The sequence below is a fragment of the Myzus persicae genome, unplaced genomic scaffold (genome assembly GCF_001856785.1).
Source record: "Myzus persicae strain clone G006 unplaced genomic scaffold, MPER_G0061.0, whole genome shotgun sequence".
Taxonomy (NCBI): domain Eukaryota; kingdom Metazoa; phylum Arthropoda; class Insecta; order Hemiptera; family Aphididae; genus Myzus; species Myzus persicae.
In genome coordinates, this window is record NW_019102160.1 from 74,423 (window position 1) to 90,425 (window position 16,003).

Below are 16,003 nucleotides of genomic sequence, written 5' to 3' on the forward strand. Positions count from 1 at the left end.
AGTTAATTGAACATATTATTTTGCTAAGACACAATGAGGTCATCACCATCATCATGGAAAGGAAAATAAATGGTAAAAGAATTAGACTTAAGTAACTATAGGGATAGGAAGACCACGTAGAATCTACGGGTAGCGCGTTGGGTAGGTACGCCTGCCGTAGATTCTTCTTTCAAGAAATCTTCTGTTAGATGGGTTTTACCCATAGAGCAAGAAGTCTTACCATCAGAACTTAAGAGGACGACAATCGACAGACATGAATGGTTACAACCACGATGCTTGGTCTTTAGAAGGGCTACAGGGGGCCCCAGGAGCCGCGGCCCTCTTCCAAGCCCGTATTTCCAAAAAATGTATACTGTTAAAAACAAAATTTTAAAATAAAACCTATTATAATATGGAAAGTCTTCTGAAAATTATAACTTAGCCCCCTCCCCCCCCCAACCATGTCTCTAGAGCGGCCCCTGACTCCAGTTGCAACTTGTGTAGGAAAATTGACCTATCAGCAGGTCGATCACAATCTGAATTGCCGAGTGCTACTAATTTATAATAATGGTTAAAAACAACAACTGCGCTATTCAAAATCAAAAATTAGAGTCCTCTACACCTGTAGAAAAGAGGATGCCTTTTTTAAAAATAAAAACACAATTACGAGTCGTGAGAGTTTTTTTATGTAAAGCGTGTTTTGAACATAAAACCAAACTTTTCATTTTTGGTCTGCAGTGCTATTGTTGGGCAGCAACAAAATTGCTTATTGCCTCTTATTAAAGACACACATGTAAGGCATTATAGTTCCACATTTTGTAGGCATATTTGCAGGTACATTTAACTATCTCATTCAGAAAATAAAAACATTTTAACTTTTATAATTATCATTATTATAGTTTATAGACATTAATTAATAATAATTATTAAGCACAAATCTGGTAACTACAACTCACAAGAGTAGATATTTATTAAACATTCAAGATATAAATAAACCATTTACTAATTCCACAAAACCTAAGTTACAAATAATAGAAGATTACGAAAATACAAAATAAAATAATTCCATAGTCTAATGAAATTTAAATTAACTATTAACAGTAACACAATAAAGCTAAAATAACAAACGGTAATTAGGTAAAATAACCACTTTAGCATGGGATTTGATTTTGATACAGTTGTAAGTAATCATATGCAATTGTCCTAAAGTTGAGGAAAGATTTATGAATGACACTTATCATGTACACTGCAGCCTCCCGATCAGTTGCTTGAGGTGCAAATCTAGCTCGTAACAGTTTGATAGTTTGACCACGGAAACAAGGTAGTCCTGTATCAAGCATAAGTGACACTAATGATATAATCGCTTCCTTATAAGGTCTGCAACACAAAGAACATAAATTAATGAAGAGGTACTCATTATTTGAAGTTATCTCAGCTACCTGACGGCCAAGTAGGCTTGAACACATAATTCCGTGAACCATCGGAAGGATGGAGCATCAGTTTTTCCACCCATTACCATCACCATTTCATCTGTGAGTTTAATGTCTGGTTCAAAACCTAAATTACCACCAGGTGATGACTCAAACATGAATCCAAAATCTGAAACAAATATTAAGCTCATAGAATATATTAAACTTTTATGTCTAATATCCACTGATAATAAATAATATTTTATTCATCTTGTTTTCAATTAGAGCTAAAAATGAAAACCAAATTAACAAGATATTTTGTAAAATTATAAACATTTGTTCAGTATTCATAATACAAGCATTATAACTAACCAATATGTATAATATGCCCATCAGTATCCAACATTATATTTCCATTATGCCTGTCTTTAATTTGCAATAAGAATCCAATAACACTATAAGCAGCCATCGATCTAACAAAATTGCGCCGAGCATTCTAGTAAAAAAATAAAATATTTATTAATGTTTAATATTATAAATAAACAAAGAATAATAATTTTATAATTCATTTTGCTGAGGGGAAACACTTAATTTTTGAATTAATTGAGTTGGATTAGTCAGTCAATAAAAATATAATAATTTTATTATTAATGTTTACATAAAAATAGCACTGTGAACCTCATAATTAATTAATGAATATAAAAACAAAAAATGCAGATCTAAATAGTTGACATAATACAATTGAATTTCATTCAGCAATAGACAACAATTAATGAACTAAGCTAATTTATGATAAAAAATTCCTGATTATTATTAAAAAAATTATGTATGAGATAAAGTCAAGTATAAAAAATTACTTTTATTGTATATTATTGATTAGGTCAATTGCGATATTACTATTTAAGTAAACATCAACAATTAATAAATATCTTCAGCTTTGGATGAATGATGAAGAAAAGTTGAAAAATGTAGACAGATAATATACATGTCTAAATATTAAAAAATCAGAATAGTTTCCATAGACCACTGTTTTAACCACAAATATCAACTTGGAATTATACCTGGAATTCTTTTGTGTTTTCATCACCATAAGTTTTGATAAAATATTCATACATTCCATAGTCAGTTTGACGACCCAATTGATCTCTCGATTTTGCATTTGGAACACATTCTATCACACCACACTGTAACATTAAAAAATATACTTAATGTAGAAACTTCAAAAAGATGTTAGCTTTGACTAATACATTTTGGCTTTTTATAATTTGTGATTTAGCAATGATATTTTTTTATGTAGCTAATCATTTAGACATTTAGTGTTGAAACATGTAAACCAACATGCCATTAAAATAGTAAAATATAATATTAAATATTACTTACACCAGGTGCAGTAGCAACCACTCGATATGGGAACAAAAATAAATCTAATCCAACTTGTTGGAACACATTCTTAAAAATACTGATTACTTGAAGGGCCAACATATCTTGACGTACATCATCTCCAACCTAAAATAGTTTAGTTTATTCATTAAAACATGTATTTAAACAGTTACTGAATAATAAGAGCAACAATAACAATCATTTACTTTGAATATTGCTGCCTGCCATGTATCTAAGCCCATCATAGAGGACGAATCAATAAATTGTCCAGTTTTTCCTGATGTTTGATGATTAGATATAGCCATTGCAGTTTGTTCTAATTCATTTATACCACATTTTCTCACTCTAAACCGAGCCAAATATGGAGCTTTGGCAGCACTATAAATATTTCATGGCAAATTATTCAAATACTAGGAAAGTAGAAACTGTTTAAAAAATATGGTTATAAACCTTTGCATCGGAGTGCCGCTGTTATAGTCAATATCAATAACCATTGCTTCAGGATTTGAAGGCAAATAACATCCCGCTTGAACTTCAATTTTGCTTAATGCTTCTAAACATGCATGTTTACGTTCCGGTCCTGGAATTCATGTTTTTAAAATCATTAATATATAAAATAAATAATAATTAGCCTACATTAATATATATTATTTCAATTTACCTTTAGGAAAAGGCCTTATCTTGCCTGAAATATCAGTAATCTTAGAAAAAAAGTCAAATTCACGTTCGTAAAACTTTTTAGCAGGACCTGATAAGCAATCAACTATTGCATTAGTTAATGAATCTAATGTATCATAAAGAGCAGCTAAAAATAAGTAAATTAAACAGTTAAAAAAATTATAAAATTATTTATTTGAATTTCATACTGTCTTTGTGCTGCATTTCTTCATCTATGTACATATTTGTCTTCATATTCCAGATCAGTTGATGAGCAACTACTTGCGACCGTAATGAAATCGATTTTATAAACTCCAAAACATAACCCATCTATTATTTTAATAATTTGTAATGAGTAAAAAATTACAGTGTTAAAATATATTAATTCCATACTGTATCGTGACGAAGAGTTTGGACTAATTGTGGAATATAAAACAACACTGCATCAGCTGGATAACTTGCTAGAACACGGACTGCATATTGAGCAGATATTGGATGTGGTGGATATTGTCTGGAAAAATATGATAATGCTTGAACAGGAGTAACTCTTGCCCAAGTCAACATGTAGACAAGCTGAAATATTTGAATAGAATAAATAAAAACTTGAATATTTCATAAAAATATCTTGTGTTTACATACTTCGGGAGCATCATTTAAAAGAGTCTCAGTGGTCACCAAATATTGCAAGGCTTCAGGTATATGTGAAACAACCATTGGACTAGCCCTAACCATTCTGCACACCTCTTTAACAATACAGTCAGCATTTTTCAATCTAACTGGTAGGAATACACAAAGAGCAGGACTTATATCCCACGCAAGTCTTGTATTTTCACGCAGAGACTTATCAGGAACGGTTTTAGATTTCCAAGAAGCTACCATTTCTTCTCCGGGCACATTAAGTTCAGATAGATTAGCAGGGTTTTGCCATGTGCTCAAGAATTCAATTTGAACAGCCTGTAAATAAATATTGTGTTATATTTTTCTAATAATAAAATAAAACAGGTGGCTTGGTGTGGCGCGTTGGCTGCTACCAGTCGCAGAATGTGACTGGGAGTAAGTAATGGCCACAGCTACTAGCTCCCAGATGGGTGACCACTATTAAAAATCTTGCCACACATACATGTGTTTGCTACCTACCGTAACAACCGTAACAATCGTGAAAAAAAAACAACCTACCGTACCAACCTTTCCCCTACCACAGTTCATAACCCCTATAACAGCTAATGGCCTTAGTCACCGGGCTTAAGTTCAATAAAAATAAAAATAAAATAAAAAATAAAACAGATGACTAATACATAGGGAGGATGTCCATGTTTTTCCATTCTCATATAAGGTTAACACACGGTGGCCCACACTATATATTTTTTTAATTTTCTCATATGATGTGAATTTTTTACATAAGTTGTAAACTTTAATTTTTATTGGCTTCATACAAATGCAATATAATTTTATACACAGCCTTCAGTGAAAATTAATTCACATCTAAATTTATAATAAATTCTTACCAAAAGATCTAATATGAGAATTCGTTTTTTTATGTAATCTTTAACATATAAATCTTGATTGGCATTGCCATTTTGACGTTTCATTCTTAAATTGTTGGCTGTACGTTTGTTCAATGTATTTGTAGCAGATGATGATAATGGTACAGTATTCATCCAGCCTTGAGATGTACCAGAATTTCCAGAAACTGCACCAATACTGGATACAGTTAGCTCATTTAGAGATGAAATTGTTAGTTGGTGATCATAGATTGTATTGCTAGGGGTTTGCAATGAACCTCCTTGAAGGTCAAAATCTAAAATTATAACAATATAAAAAAACATATTGTTACCGTACAAGGAATAGAAATCAATCTTCTGCTTTATCCATAATCTTGAACCAATTAGGAAGACCACCAGAGGAATACTTTATTTATAAAAAAACATGCACAATTAAAATGCTATTAATTTATTTGTATGTACATACCACCAATAACACTGGCCATTAAATATTTTTTATCCGAATGCATTGTCTGCCAGAATTTGGTAAGTGCAAGTATGTCATCTCTTAATTCTGAGCCACGTTGAGTTGGGCATTGAACAGGTGTCGTAAAAGTATCAAAGCAAGCACAATATACTCTTTCTCGAAGAATATTTTTTCCGAGTGATTTTGGTAACACGTCTCCTTGCAACAATGTTAATCCGCATTGTAATAATCTAAAATAGGTAGGTATTCAAAAACTATTAAAGTATTTTATAAATTATAATTTTAAAGTAGCAGTGAAATACACTGTAAAAAGTTGAGCACTTGTCTCAACATTTTATACAAAAAAAATATAAATATATATTCAATTATTAACTTCCTAAAACATAAGTATAGTCGTTTGTTGAATGTCAATAGTAGAGTTATTCAATAAAATCATTGTTATTTAAAAAAATTAATTATCTTTTTAGAAACCCTAGCTGAGGCCATTTATTTTCCAGACCTACTTAAAAATCAGACAAGCAATGGTTGTAGGCTTACCCACCTCAATTCACCTTATCATTTTAAGGACATTAAAATACTAAATTTAAATATAAACTTAAAATGATTCTATAATAAAAATCTTTAAATATTAATATTACATTTGATTTGCGTCAAGCTTACCTAAATCTTGTTCCAATAGCATCTATATGACGACTAATGAATGCATCGGAAGTTCCAACACTCATAGGTAATGATCGGTGTAACATCATTGCTAACATTTCTACCTTTTCTTGACTACAAGACTTCACATTGTCAACGACTTCACATATATACTAAAAATATTTCAAATAAAATTTAAGTTAAAAAACCTTAATAATTTAAACAATTCAATCTTACTTGAACCCAAACATCATGAGGTTTAACAAAATGAGGATTAGGTTCCAAAGTACATCCTTCATACACTGCAAGTGGACTCACTTGTTCTATATCTTTAGCAAATAAACCTATGCGGCTATCAATTGTATACTACATAAAAAAAAAATCTGAATTTAATGTTATTAGTTCATTTAAAAACCTATTATGTAAATAAAGTGATAGATGTATATATTACTCATACCTGAAAAGCAGCAAACATTTCTTGTAAGAATTGTAATTCCAAATCTGGTCGGGAAGTAGTTAACCATTGCCAACATTCAACTGCAGTTCTCATTGCTTTAGTAGTGAATAACATTACTTGAGACCATGCAACAACATGTAACAGTTTTCTAGTACATCCTAAATAGTCAAATAAAAATTAATAATTTGTAAATGACAAATATACCTATTTTATTAGTATTAAAATAATGATAACAAAATATATATTACCAGAAATTGATATGAGTAAAGCTGTAGCAGTCCATAATGCATTATGATGCATATTATTAATATCATTTTTACAAGCACTCCAAACTTTTGCAATTACATTGTCCACTAATTGTTCAGGGCTATTCTCATAAGCTGATATCATTCCCGACACAATACCTGCAAAATGACTTCTTAACCCTAGAGTCGTGATGTATAAGGAAGAATCAGTTTTCACACAACGTGGTCTCTTATCTAGTGTCGTTTTCTAAAAAAAAATTTTTTTTCATATACATATTTATTATTACTTAAGTAAATTAGTACTGATAATGGTGCTGCATGGAAATTTAAGCCGCTACTTTGCAAGACGCTTTCTGTAGCTAATGATAGTCCCGAATGATGCCAATACGATGAACTGGGGATTTGAGTTAAATAATGTTGAAGATGTGAACGAGTAGCACTAGGGGCCCATTTCATAGCTTCTTGAATAAAACCTAATGACCTTGCTGCAAAGTCATTAGTAGTACTCTGAAATAAATTGAATGTACACAATTTGTTTTTTTAATATGTATATCAACTATAAACACATATTTCTTAAATCTTAATTACTTCTCTTGCTTCAAGTGTATCCATTAATATGAGTGTAAACGGGGAAGATGGTATTTGAATGCAAGGAGTCTCATTGTTAGGGTTCAATTCTAAAGAATAAGATAAGACTTGAAGTATGTCACACATTGTCCAAAGTACACGTTGGTTCCATAATAAATGGGGGAACCTATAACATTAATTAAGTTGTATTCATAATTTTTAAATTAATTATAATTACCAAATATAATTTATTTTTAATAAAAATTGCGAACATTTAAATACTTAAATACGTTGACTACTTCGAGTATAAATATTTTCATATTACAGAAAAACCTACTTGCTAACAAGTCCAGAAAGCCATTTGTCTGCAACACATTGAATCAATTTATGTATATGATTAAAATTAACCAATAATAATTGAGCATGATACTCCAATTTTTTTTCTCTAGTCTCATCTTTTGCTTGTGTAGACATTGCATTTAAAAATAAGGAAAAAACTTTATCCCCAACGCTAGAGACACAATGCCATAATCCTGTTTTATCTTTCTGAATAGCATAATCTGATAAGTAATCAAAAATTGGCTGTAGGCTTGGATCATTTGAGTTCTGTATGCGCATAGTTTCTAAATAATATACTGACAACAGGTAGGTTGCCTGTGCAAATGATAATTTATTCACAGCTGCTGTAACTTCAGGTGGAGCTGGATTAAGATGTTGAAGTATTTGAGACTTAAGTTCTTGAAGCTGATTCTGAACATATATTTATATATGTTATATACTTAAGACTTATTTATTTTCAAAAAAAAAAGATGTAACTAACCATAGAAACACTTTCATTTCTGACAGCAGAAGTATACTGCAGCTCTCGCATTTGAGATCTAGTTGAAGTTTGAGTAACAAGACAGGGTGACTTAATAGCAATTTCTTTTACGCCTTCATACCATTCACTAGGCCATAATCCTAAAGATATTTAAATCAATACGGTGAACATTTCTCATAATTAAAATTTGTTCTTACCAGAATCATTTGTAAATCCCATAACTACACAGTATAGCCAAAAATCCCTAAATAATTTATGCAATCGTGGTTTGGGCTGTATAATAGCTGGTAAGCGACGTATTAGTACTGCAATTACTGGAATTAGCATTCCTAAATTCCCAGCACTGCTAGAAGCCTAAAAAATTAAAAACGTATCCTTTAATAAATTTTATTAATATAATTAGAAAAATGATTTACTTTATTAGCTACTGGTGCTTTCTCTGAAGCTCGTTTTCCTTCAAGACCAAGCTGTACAAACAGTTCTAATAATCTAACAAGAAGTTCATTCATTTCATTTTCACCTTTAATATTAGCAGCAATATTAGCCAAGGCATTAATAACTGCTCCTGAAACATGTCTTAATAATAATTAATAGTATTAATATAGATTTAAAAAATTAAAAGTATGCTTAAGAATTGTAAATACCTGTATTGATTTGATTGATCATGACTGTATAAAGCATTACCAGCTTCTACAGTAATTGTCGAAAACATGCGCATTATTTCTTCATAAACATTCATCTAAAATATTCAAAATTAACACTTAGTTCGAAATCTAATAGCTTGGTTAGTATAATATAACACTTACATCACACTTTGCAATAATCATACATCCAAGCTGATCAACAATAAGTACATCAATAGAACTAGGAACACGACAGAATCGTTGCTGGAAAAATTGCAATATAGTATCTGATGTCTTTGCAGTATCTCTTAAACTAACTGCAATATGGCCTAACATCACTATAGTATTGGCTTGTATTAACGATGAATCACTGAAATGGTAATTTATGATAATTAATGACTACATTTAAAAAAAATTGTTTAATAAGTATTACTTTTTAGATTTTTCAGCAGTATATAATCGATTAGATAAGGATGCTAAAAGTGCTGGTACACAAAATGGATCTAAAGTATATGCTGCTCTTAATGCAATACAAAGATTTTCAATTGATGAATTTCGAAGTCTTTCAAACTGTGATTCAACATGATCTGACGATATTGGTTTTACCTCATTAACACCATTAACTAAAAATATAAAACACAATGTCATAAGTGGAACTTATTACCACATGCTAAATTATTTAACATGTGATTCTTCAAGATTGAAATGTATGAAATAAGTAATAACAATCAAATTTATAATATTCATATTTAATAATGTTAAATAATAATAATTCAATTTTCTTTTTTCTCTTCACAAAAACGATTGTGCGTTTGTTAGTGTTCATTAATCAAGGGAACCAATCAATCAATTGATACCACATTTTGCATACATATTCCTTGAGACAAGAGGAGTATTTATAGCTTCATTTTTCAACTCATATAGGTTGCCATGGGGCATTCTGAACAGACTATAGTATACTCAAAAATGACTTGATCGATCTTAACAAAAATTTAAGATATTGTCCTTAGAAATATGTTCTGAAAGTGTAGAGAGTAGTTTAAATCATATTCAAAAATATACCAAGTGCAATAAACAGATTGCCCATCATGGTTTCAGGAGTTTACAAATCAAGGAACGACACTGATTGTCCCCATGAACCGGGACCACACTACAGTGTACACTATACCCATAGATTAATTAATAAAACTAGTGTTATCTAATCTATACAAAATTCAAGATAGATCAATAGATCTATACCACGGCTTTAGATAGATTCTATCTGTGATCTATACTAGATATAGTATGCTACATAGCGCATATTAAATATTTGTTCATTTTCCCCGAGCAAAATGTGGTTTTAGTGTTAAATACAATTAGTAAAAATGTACAACTATATCTTATGACAAACATTATGTCTCCATTTTTTTGAAATATCAGTTAGTTTAATTTAAGTATACACAAAATAAAACAATTTATTTAATATAAACATACATAGTGGCGTAAATTGACCTGTAGAAATAAAGCACTTGAACTAACTACATTTAAAGTGCAAACTTATCTTTTTGCACCACCAGAAAATTGTGAAAACATTAGGCACTTACCTATAAATTCTATACTTAAAAGTAAATATTTATATTTTAGGTTTAAACTGTAATTTGAGTTATGATATACAAAGTAGCCGACAGCCGTGTTGTCAAGTTTGTAATATCATGAATAAAATCCGCTAGTATTTTTTGACTATTGTGATTGCAGTCTGCTATGCTCACTAATTAAATGTATGTTAATTTGATCTATAAGTTACATATCAACCTATAATATCTCTACTACAGAGCAAAACAAGTTCCCTAATTTTTTTTTATTTGTATTAGAAATACAATCTAATTATGTTTTTATTTTAATTATTTATTATTGTATTCAAATTTAGCACATTATTACAGTATACTCATTGGATGAGGCACACATAGAATGTACTTCGGATTTTTAAATTTAATTTCAGATACTGTCAATATTTAGGATTCAGGAGGAAATAATTTAATTTTGAATTATAAGTTACTAGTCACTTTAACTTAACATGATATTACAAAATGATTCCAGCACCATAGGTATCAGTCAGTAATTAGTATACAAATTATATAGTACTTTTCTTACCTGTGATTGTTAATCCTTTGGGTGTTTGTTTTTCAGAGTGAAATTTATTTAATTTTGATAAAATTGGTGATGGTTGAACAAGAAAATCACGGAGACATTGAATGCAGGTACTGGCTATACTTGGAAATTTTTCAGATAATTTACCTAAACCCTGTAAAAAATATATTTACAAAATTATAAGTATCCAATATTAATTTTACTTAAGTTAATTTAAACTGATTTTGTTTAACACATTAAATTTAATTTACTATATGTACAAAGTATGCTTCTATTAAAATAAAAGATCAATAAATACCTCCATACAAACTAGAATCAATGGCATATGTGCTAATGCTTGTTTTACATTATTACTTGAGTTAATTTTTTCCATTAAACGACCACATAAATTATCAGCACCTATAAATGAATGATATATATTTTTATAAACAATAAACAGATTCAGTTTAGTATCAGTGGCATTTTGAATATTACAAATCGAACTTTAATTAGATAAAATAACTAATTTAAGTAATCAATAGACATTATCAATTAAGTTATTTAATAAATAAAAAGTATAATTTCTTTAAAAGCCAGAGATTCTAAATTATGGGAAACATTTGGGTAATACTAATAATAATATTATATTAAGCGATAGATATTTCACATAGTTAATTTATTTATTTTATTATCATTAATATTTCTACTTTATTCAATCATAAGTTATTCATTTTAAAAACTTACCAGCTTCATCCCTTGTAGCCCAAACCAATAAATCCACACAAGCCGCATTAGCTAAAACATTTATTTTAAATTTATTTATTGTAGTTGAATGTGATTCTTTATCGTCACGCTCAGATGTTTCTTGTAATGCACCAGACTGTAACTCAGTTTGACCATTCAAGAATAGATCTTTTATAAATTCTTGAACGTCTTTAGTAAATGGTAATGGTAAATCTAGAACAAATATTCATTTGAATTATAGTTTAAAAAAATGTACAATAAAATAGTAAATTATCAATGTGTGTTACCTTGTTGATATTGAAGTAATTCTCTCAATAATGAAGCAATGACTAAGTTTAATATTTCACTAAAACTTCGATAACAAAATGTTTTACTTTCTCCAGATATATGAAATTCAAGAGCTAAACTATCCACAAACCCCAAAACATCAGAGGTAAGAATTTTTTTCGCAATCGATAAAACAGTCTATAAACAATTTTTGACAATGAAGACAACAAAAAGCATAAACATAAAGCAATAAACATTTTCTTATCCTTAATATTAGCTCACTTGTAGATGACCCAAGGGAAACATTAACGTTGATGATTTGTGATCAATAGATGAGTCAGTGAATCTTGTGTATGGAAATTGGTTAAAACTTGATCCGTATTTAAAGAAAAAGTAATTAGACATATTGTTTGGCGCTTGGGAACCCAGTTTGCATTCTGATTTGTATATCATTCTATTACTATATACCAAAAAAAATAAATGACAAACTTATCATTAAAAATAATCTGATACATTTCAATATGGAATTATTTACTTGAGATCGTTCATTGGATCCAGCGAACTTAATGTCATTACGTCTAGTGAAGCTAAATTTAAATTTAAAGATAACGATCGAGGAATGATAGAGCTGAAATAAAAATATTTTTACTAGACATATTAATTATATTTAACAATAAATAGATTTATGCAAGAATATTACCGAAAATTTGAGAAACTTTTCTTTTTTTGTATGTTTAAATCAGGAATAGGGACTGGAGTTTGCTGAATTGGAGCACTGGGTTTTGGAAATAAACGACATAAAAGAGGAGGGTCACTCAGGGTTGCTCGTCCCATTGACCTAGCCAAGCCGATGAAACATGGAATGGTAGCTTTGCATAATGTATCTAAAAATTATGACCATGTTTTAATATTTATTAAATTCTATACAGTAATTTATAATAAATCTTTAATCATTGGTGATATTTTATGCAATTTATAATTTAAATGTGTTGAAGTTTACAACATTTAGAAACTTTCTACACATTCTAATAAATTATAATTAATCTAATAAAAACATACTTTTAGTTACATCATTTAACTTGTCAGATTTAGCCGATCTAATAATATTAGACAGTTTACTGAGACATTTTATTTGTGCTTCAATTATTTTTTCTCTGGAAACTGGATAACGAGTTGCAACATCTGTTAATAATGTATTAAGACAAAAACTCATTCTTTCAGCAACTGGTATTCCTATAAATAACAGAATAGATAGGCCACATTAAAAAAATATACATCATTTATCAGCCATGAAAAAACATACTCTCTCTAGGAAAGTACTTGATCTCATCCACCCACTGCATTTTCCCTAAACCATTCAACAACTTTAATAAGTAAGGTAGTATGTGATCGACATGCTGAAAGTTTGACTCTAGGAGGTATATTCCCAAAGCTATTATTGAATCTTGGCCTCTTTGATCCATCTTGAATACCCCTTGATGCCCTTCTTGCGGACATAATGAATATAATGTTTGGATCTGTCAAAAATAATAAAATTTTTCCACAGATTAATACATGTCCTTAGAAGATCCAATAGTCTTTCAGTTTTTTTATTTCAAAACATTAAAGCAGAATGAATTTACTTTTTCCCATGGTATTTCCTTTTGAGACGCCAAAGATCGAGCCAAATGCTGGATAGTTTTTTGAAAGAAATTTTTTTCATCTGTAGCCATGGTGTAGAAATGTACACAACACTGGTTTTTAAATTTAAAATAAAACTTGTCTACATCGGTTCGATGTATAATTGTATTAATCAATGAATCAACAGATATCCGTTGACCATAATACTAATGGTAGAGTGTAGACGAATTAATATTTTAATGTATGTAATCATTAAAGTAGACGACCTCGTATTCAAAATGTAAACATGAAATATGAGGCTCCCGAGTGGTCGAGTAATGAGTATTGAGTAATAGCCAATAACTAGGATAGCTTAGCTATGTAGAACTTCTATCGTTTTACATTTTACATTTACAACAATAATTCCATTATCGCTATTCGCAACCAAAAAGTCAATAGAGATTTAAAATGATAATAATTTTCCTTATCATAATCCGAGATAACAACAACAAAACCGTAGAAATTTCGTTTCCCTGCAAAATATACCGACTGTGGACAGGCTGACGAATGATGATTACAATAAACATTGTTAGGTGTTTTTTAATGTAAAATATGTACAATAGACGTTCAGCATTTCTGCATTCCGCCTAACTAGTTATAAATTATAGTTGTTAATTGTTATTAATTATTATAAGTAATTGAATTCCCAAAATATTTGTACCTGTCATTATTAAATGTATCATTTGATTCAACATTAATAATGTTATTATCGGGTTTCTGAAGTTAAACCGTTCATTGTATACAAATATCAAATATTATACACAATGGGTTTCAGCATGAAAACCAAGATTATTCTATTTGCACTTTATTCACTGATATTCGTCACATCCGTTGTGTCGTACTATGGGTTTAAAGGCAGTCAAGATTCAATGCATTACTTGGCAATTCATTCAGGAAACATTAATCTTCAAGTGAAAAATGAAGGTTATCATAGGTAAAAATCTATAATTCAATACCTTATAACTACAATTTCCAATCAAAATATACAGTATGTAATTGTCCTTAAATCCTTTTTCTTTGATCGTTTCTGATTTCAGAGTTCTCCATACGACCATCACTGCCGACTATGAAACATCGAATCGTAAAGACTGTGCAGTTACATTACGTTATGATTTTCCAGCTGATATTTATGTGGACAAATATGAGTTAGCTACAATTGCCTTGAATCGCAAAGTTGGTATTCACCGTGTAATTTCTTGATAGGAAACTAATATTACTTATGTTTGTTTCTTCAGGTTGAATTTTATGTTGACAACAAATTTATCGATGTAGAAACACCGGCTCACAAATCTGATCCATTTGTTCTCTATGTTGTCAATTACACACTTCCAGATACAGCAAACAAATTGACAGAAACAGAATTCCCTATTCATTTAAGATACCAGAAAGCTGCTGAGGATAGTCGTTACAAAGAGGTTCGATTTGGTGATGCGTATTCAGATGTTCAAATGTTATACTTGTGTAAAGGGCCAAGAAATTCTAATTGGAAACAATTTCCACTCAATTCAGGAGAATGGATTCCTGTAAGTATTTAAATAATCTATATTTTGTTTAGGTAAAACATTATGTACATTTCTTTTTTAATTACCTACAATAATACACATTGAGTAAATAGATTAAGGGTAATTAAATCTGAATTTCTAGTAAGTTAGCAACAACAAAATATTAATTGTTTATTTATTAAATAATAATAATTCAAAATAATTTTTAACTCCTTATTCAAATTATATGCATAAAAACCATTATGAGTAAAATACTATATCTTACTAAAGCCTACTATAGGCTTGGTATGGCGTATTGAACCTGCTGATTCCCAATTAGTACTTCTGTTAGACCACCGCTAATTTTTTGATTTTTGATTAGTCGCAAACTCAGTAGATACTAACACACAATAAAACTTGTTCACTAAATTACCTTGTTGGGCTTGATAGGTATTTATTTATTATACTATAACATAATGTAAATATTTATATTATTTTATGTTTTAGGCCAGTTATGTAAAAGTTAACAAAGATGTGGTAATGTATGTACCAGTAGGCGATACCAATAATTTGCCATGGGTGAGTCTCATTACACACGGTTCTGTATTGTTGGGTACATATTACATCCTACGCCGTTTGATGGCTACTCCATCACCAGATAATGCTATCATCAAACTTTCACCTGTTAAGTGTTAAACTTATCATAAATGAATATTGGCTGTAAGCTCATTAGCAAGAAAATATTTAAAGAGACTACTTTTTAAGACTACCTATTTATTGTGTGTTATTTATGTTAAAACTATTTTATGTGTTTTAAATCCTTTCAGATTTATAAAACTGTTATAAATTGATTGCATGCATTACAAATTGTTTAGATTCCTAGCTGTTTTGATTAAATGTTTTATTTTATTTACACGTTCCTTAAAATTCAGAAATAATTAAACAAATAGAATATTATATTATCATAATGTGTTATTATAATAGGTGATTTAAATTTATTCA

General features: G+C 29.7%; 2 protein-coding genes across 2 annotated transcripts; one reads left to right on the forward strand and one right to left on the reverse strand.

Moving 5' to 3' along the window:
* Positions 1-916: 916 nt before the first annotated feature.
* On the reverse strand, positions 917-13,884 carry LOC111031442 (phosphatidylinositol 4-kinase alpha). The gene is made up of 36 exons (XM_022311367.1): positions 13,484-13,884; positions 13,165-13,378; positions 12,921-13,094; positions 12,562-12,745; positions 12,397-12,489; positions 12,144-12,321; positions 11,882-12,059; positions 11,595-11,807; positions 11,170-11,270; positions 10,875-11,025; positions 9,178-9,367; positions 8,928-9,114; positions 8,766-8,860; positions 8,538-8,697; positions 8,319-8,475; positions 8,122-8,261; positions 7,639-8,051; positions 7,323-7,488; positions 7,038-7,241; positions 6,738-6,981; positions 6,490-6,647; positions 6,270-6,398; positions 6,054-6,205; positions 5,394-5,623; positions 4,931-5,223; positions 4,065-4,379; positions 3,819-3,998; positions 3,635-3,755; positions 3,430-3,573; positions 3,219-3,348; positions 2,975-3,146; positions 2,769-2,894; positions 2,450-2,572; positions 1,761-1,884; positions 1,419-1,578; positions 917-1,356 (listed from the first exon to the last, which is right to left on the reverse strand). Exons 1-36 carry the CDS (start codon positions 13,571-13,573, stop codon positions 1,131-1,133), a joined length of 6,315 nt encoding a protein of 2,104 aa, XP_022167059.1. The 5' UTR covers positions 13,574-13,884; the 3' UTR covers positions 917-1,130.
* Positions 13,885-14,010: 126 nt separating this feature from the next.
* LOC111031443 (phosphatidylinositol-glycan biosynthesis class X protein-like) lies at positions 14,011-15,737 on the forward strand. Its single transcript, XM_022311368.1, has 4 exons — positions 14,011-14,454; positions 14,558-14,693; positions 14,756-15,043; positions 15,509-15,737. Exons 1-4 carry the CDS (start codon positions 14,285-14,287, stop codon positions 15,695-15,697), a joined length of 783 nt encoding a protein of 260 aa, XP_022167060.1. The 5' UTR covers positions 14,011-14,284; the 3' UTR covers positions 15,698-15,737.
* The last annotated feature ends 266 nt before the right edge of the window (positions 15,738-16,003 follow it).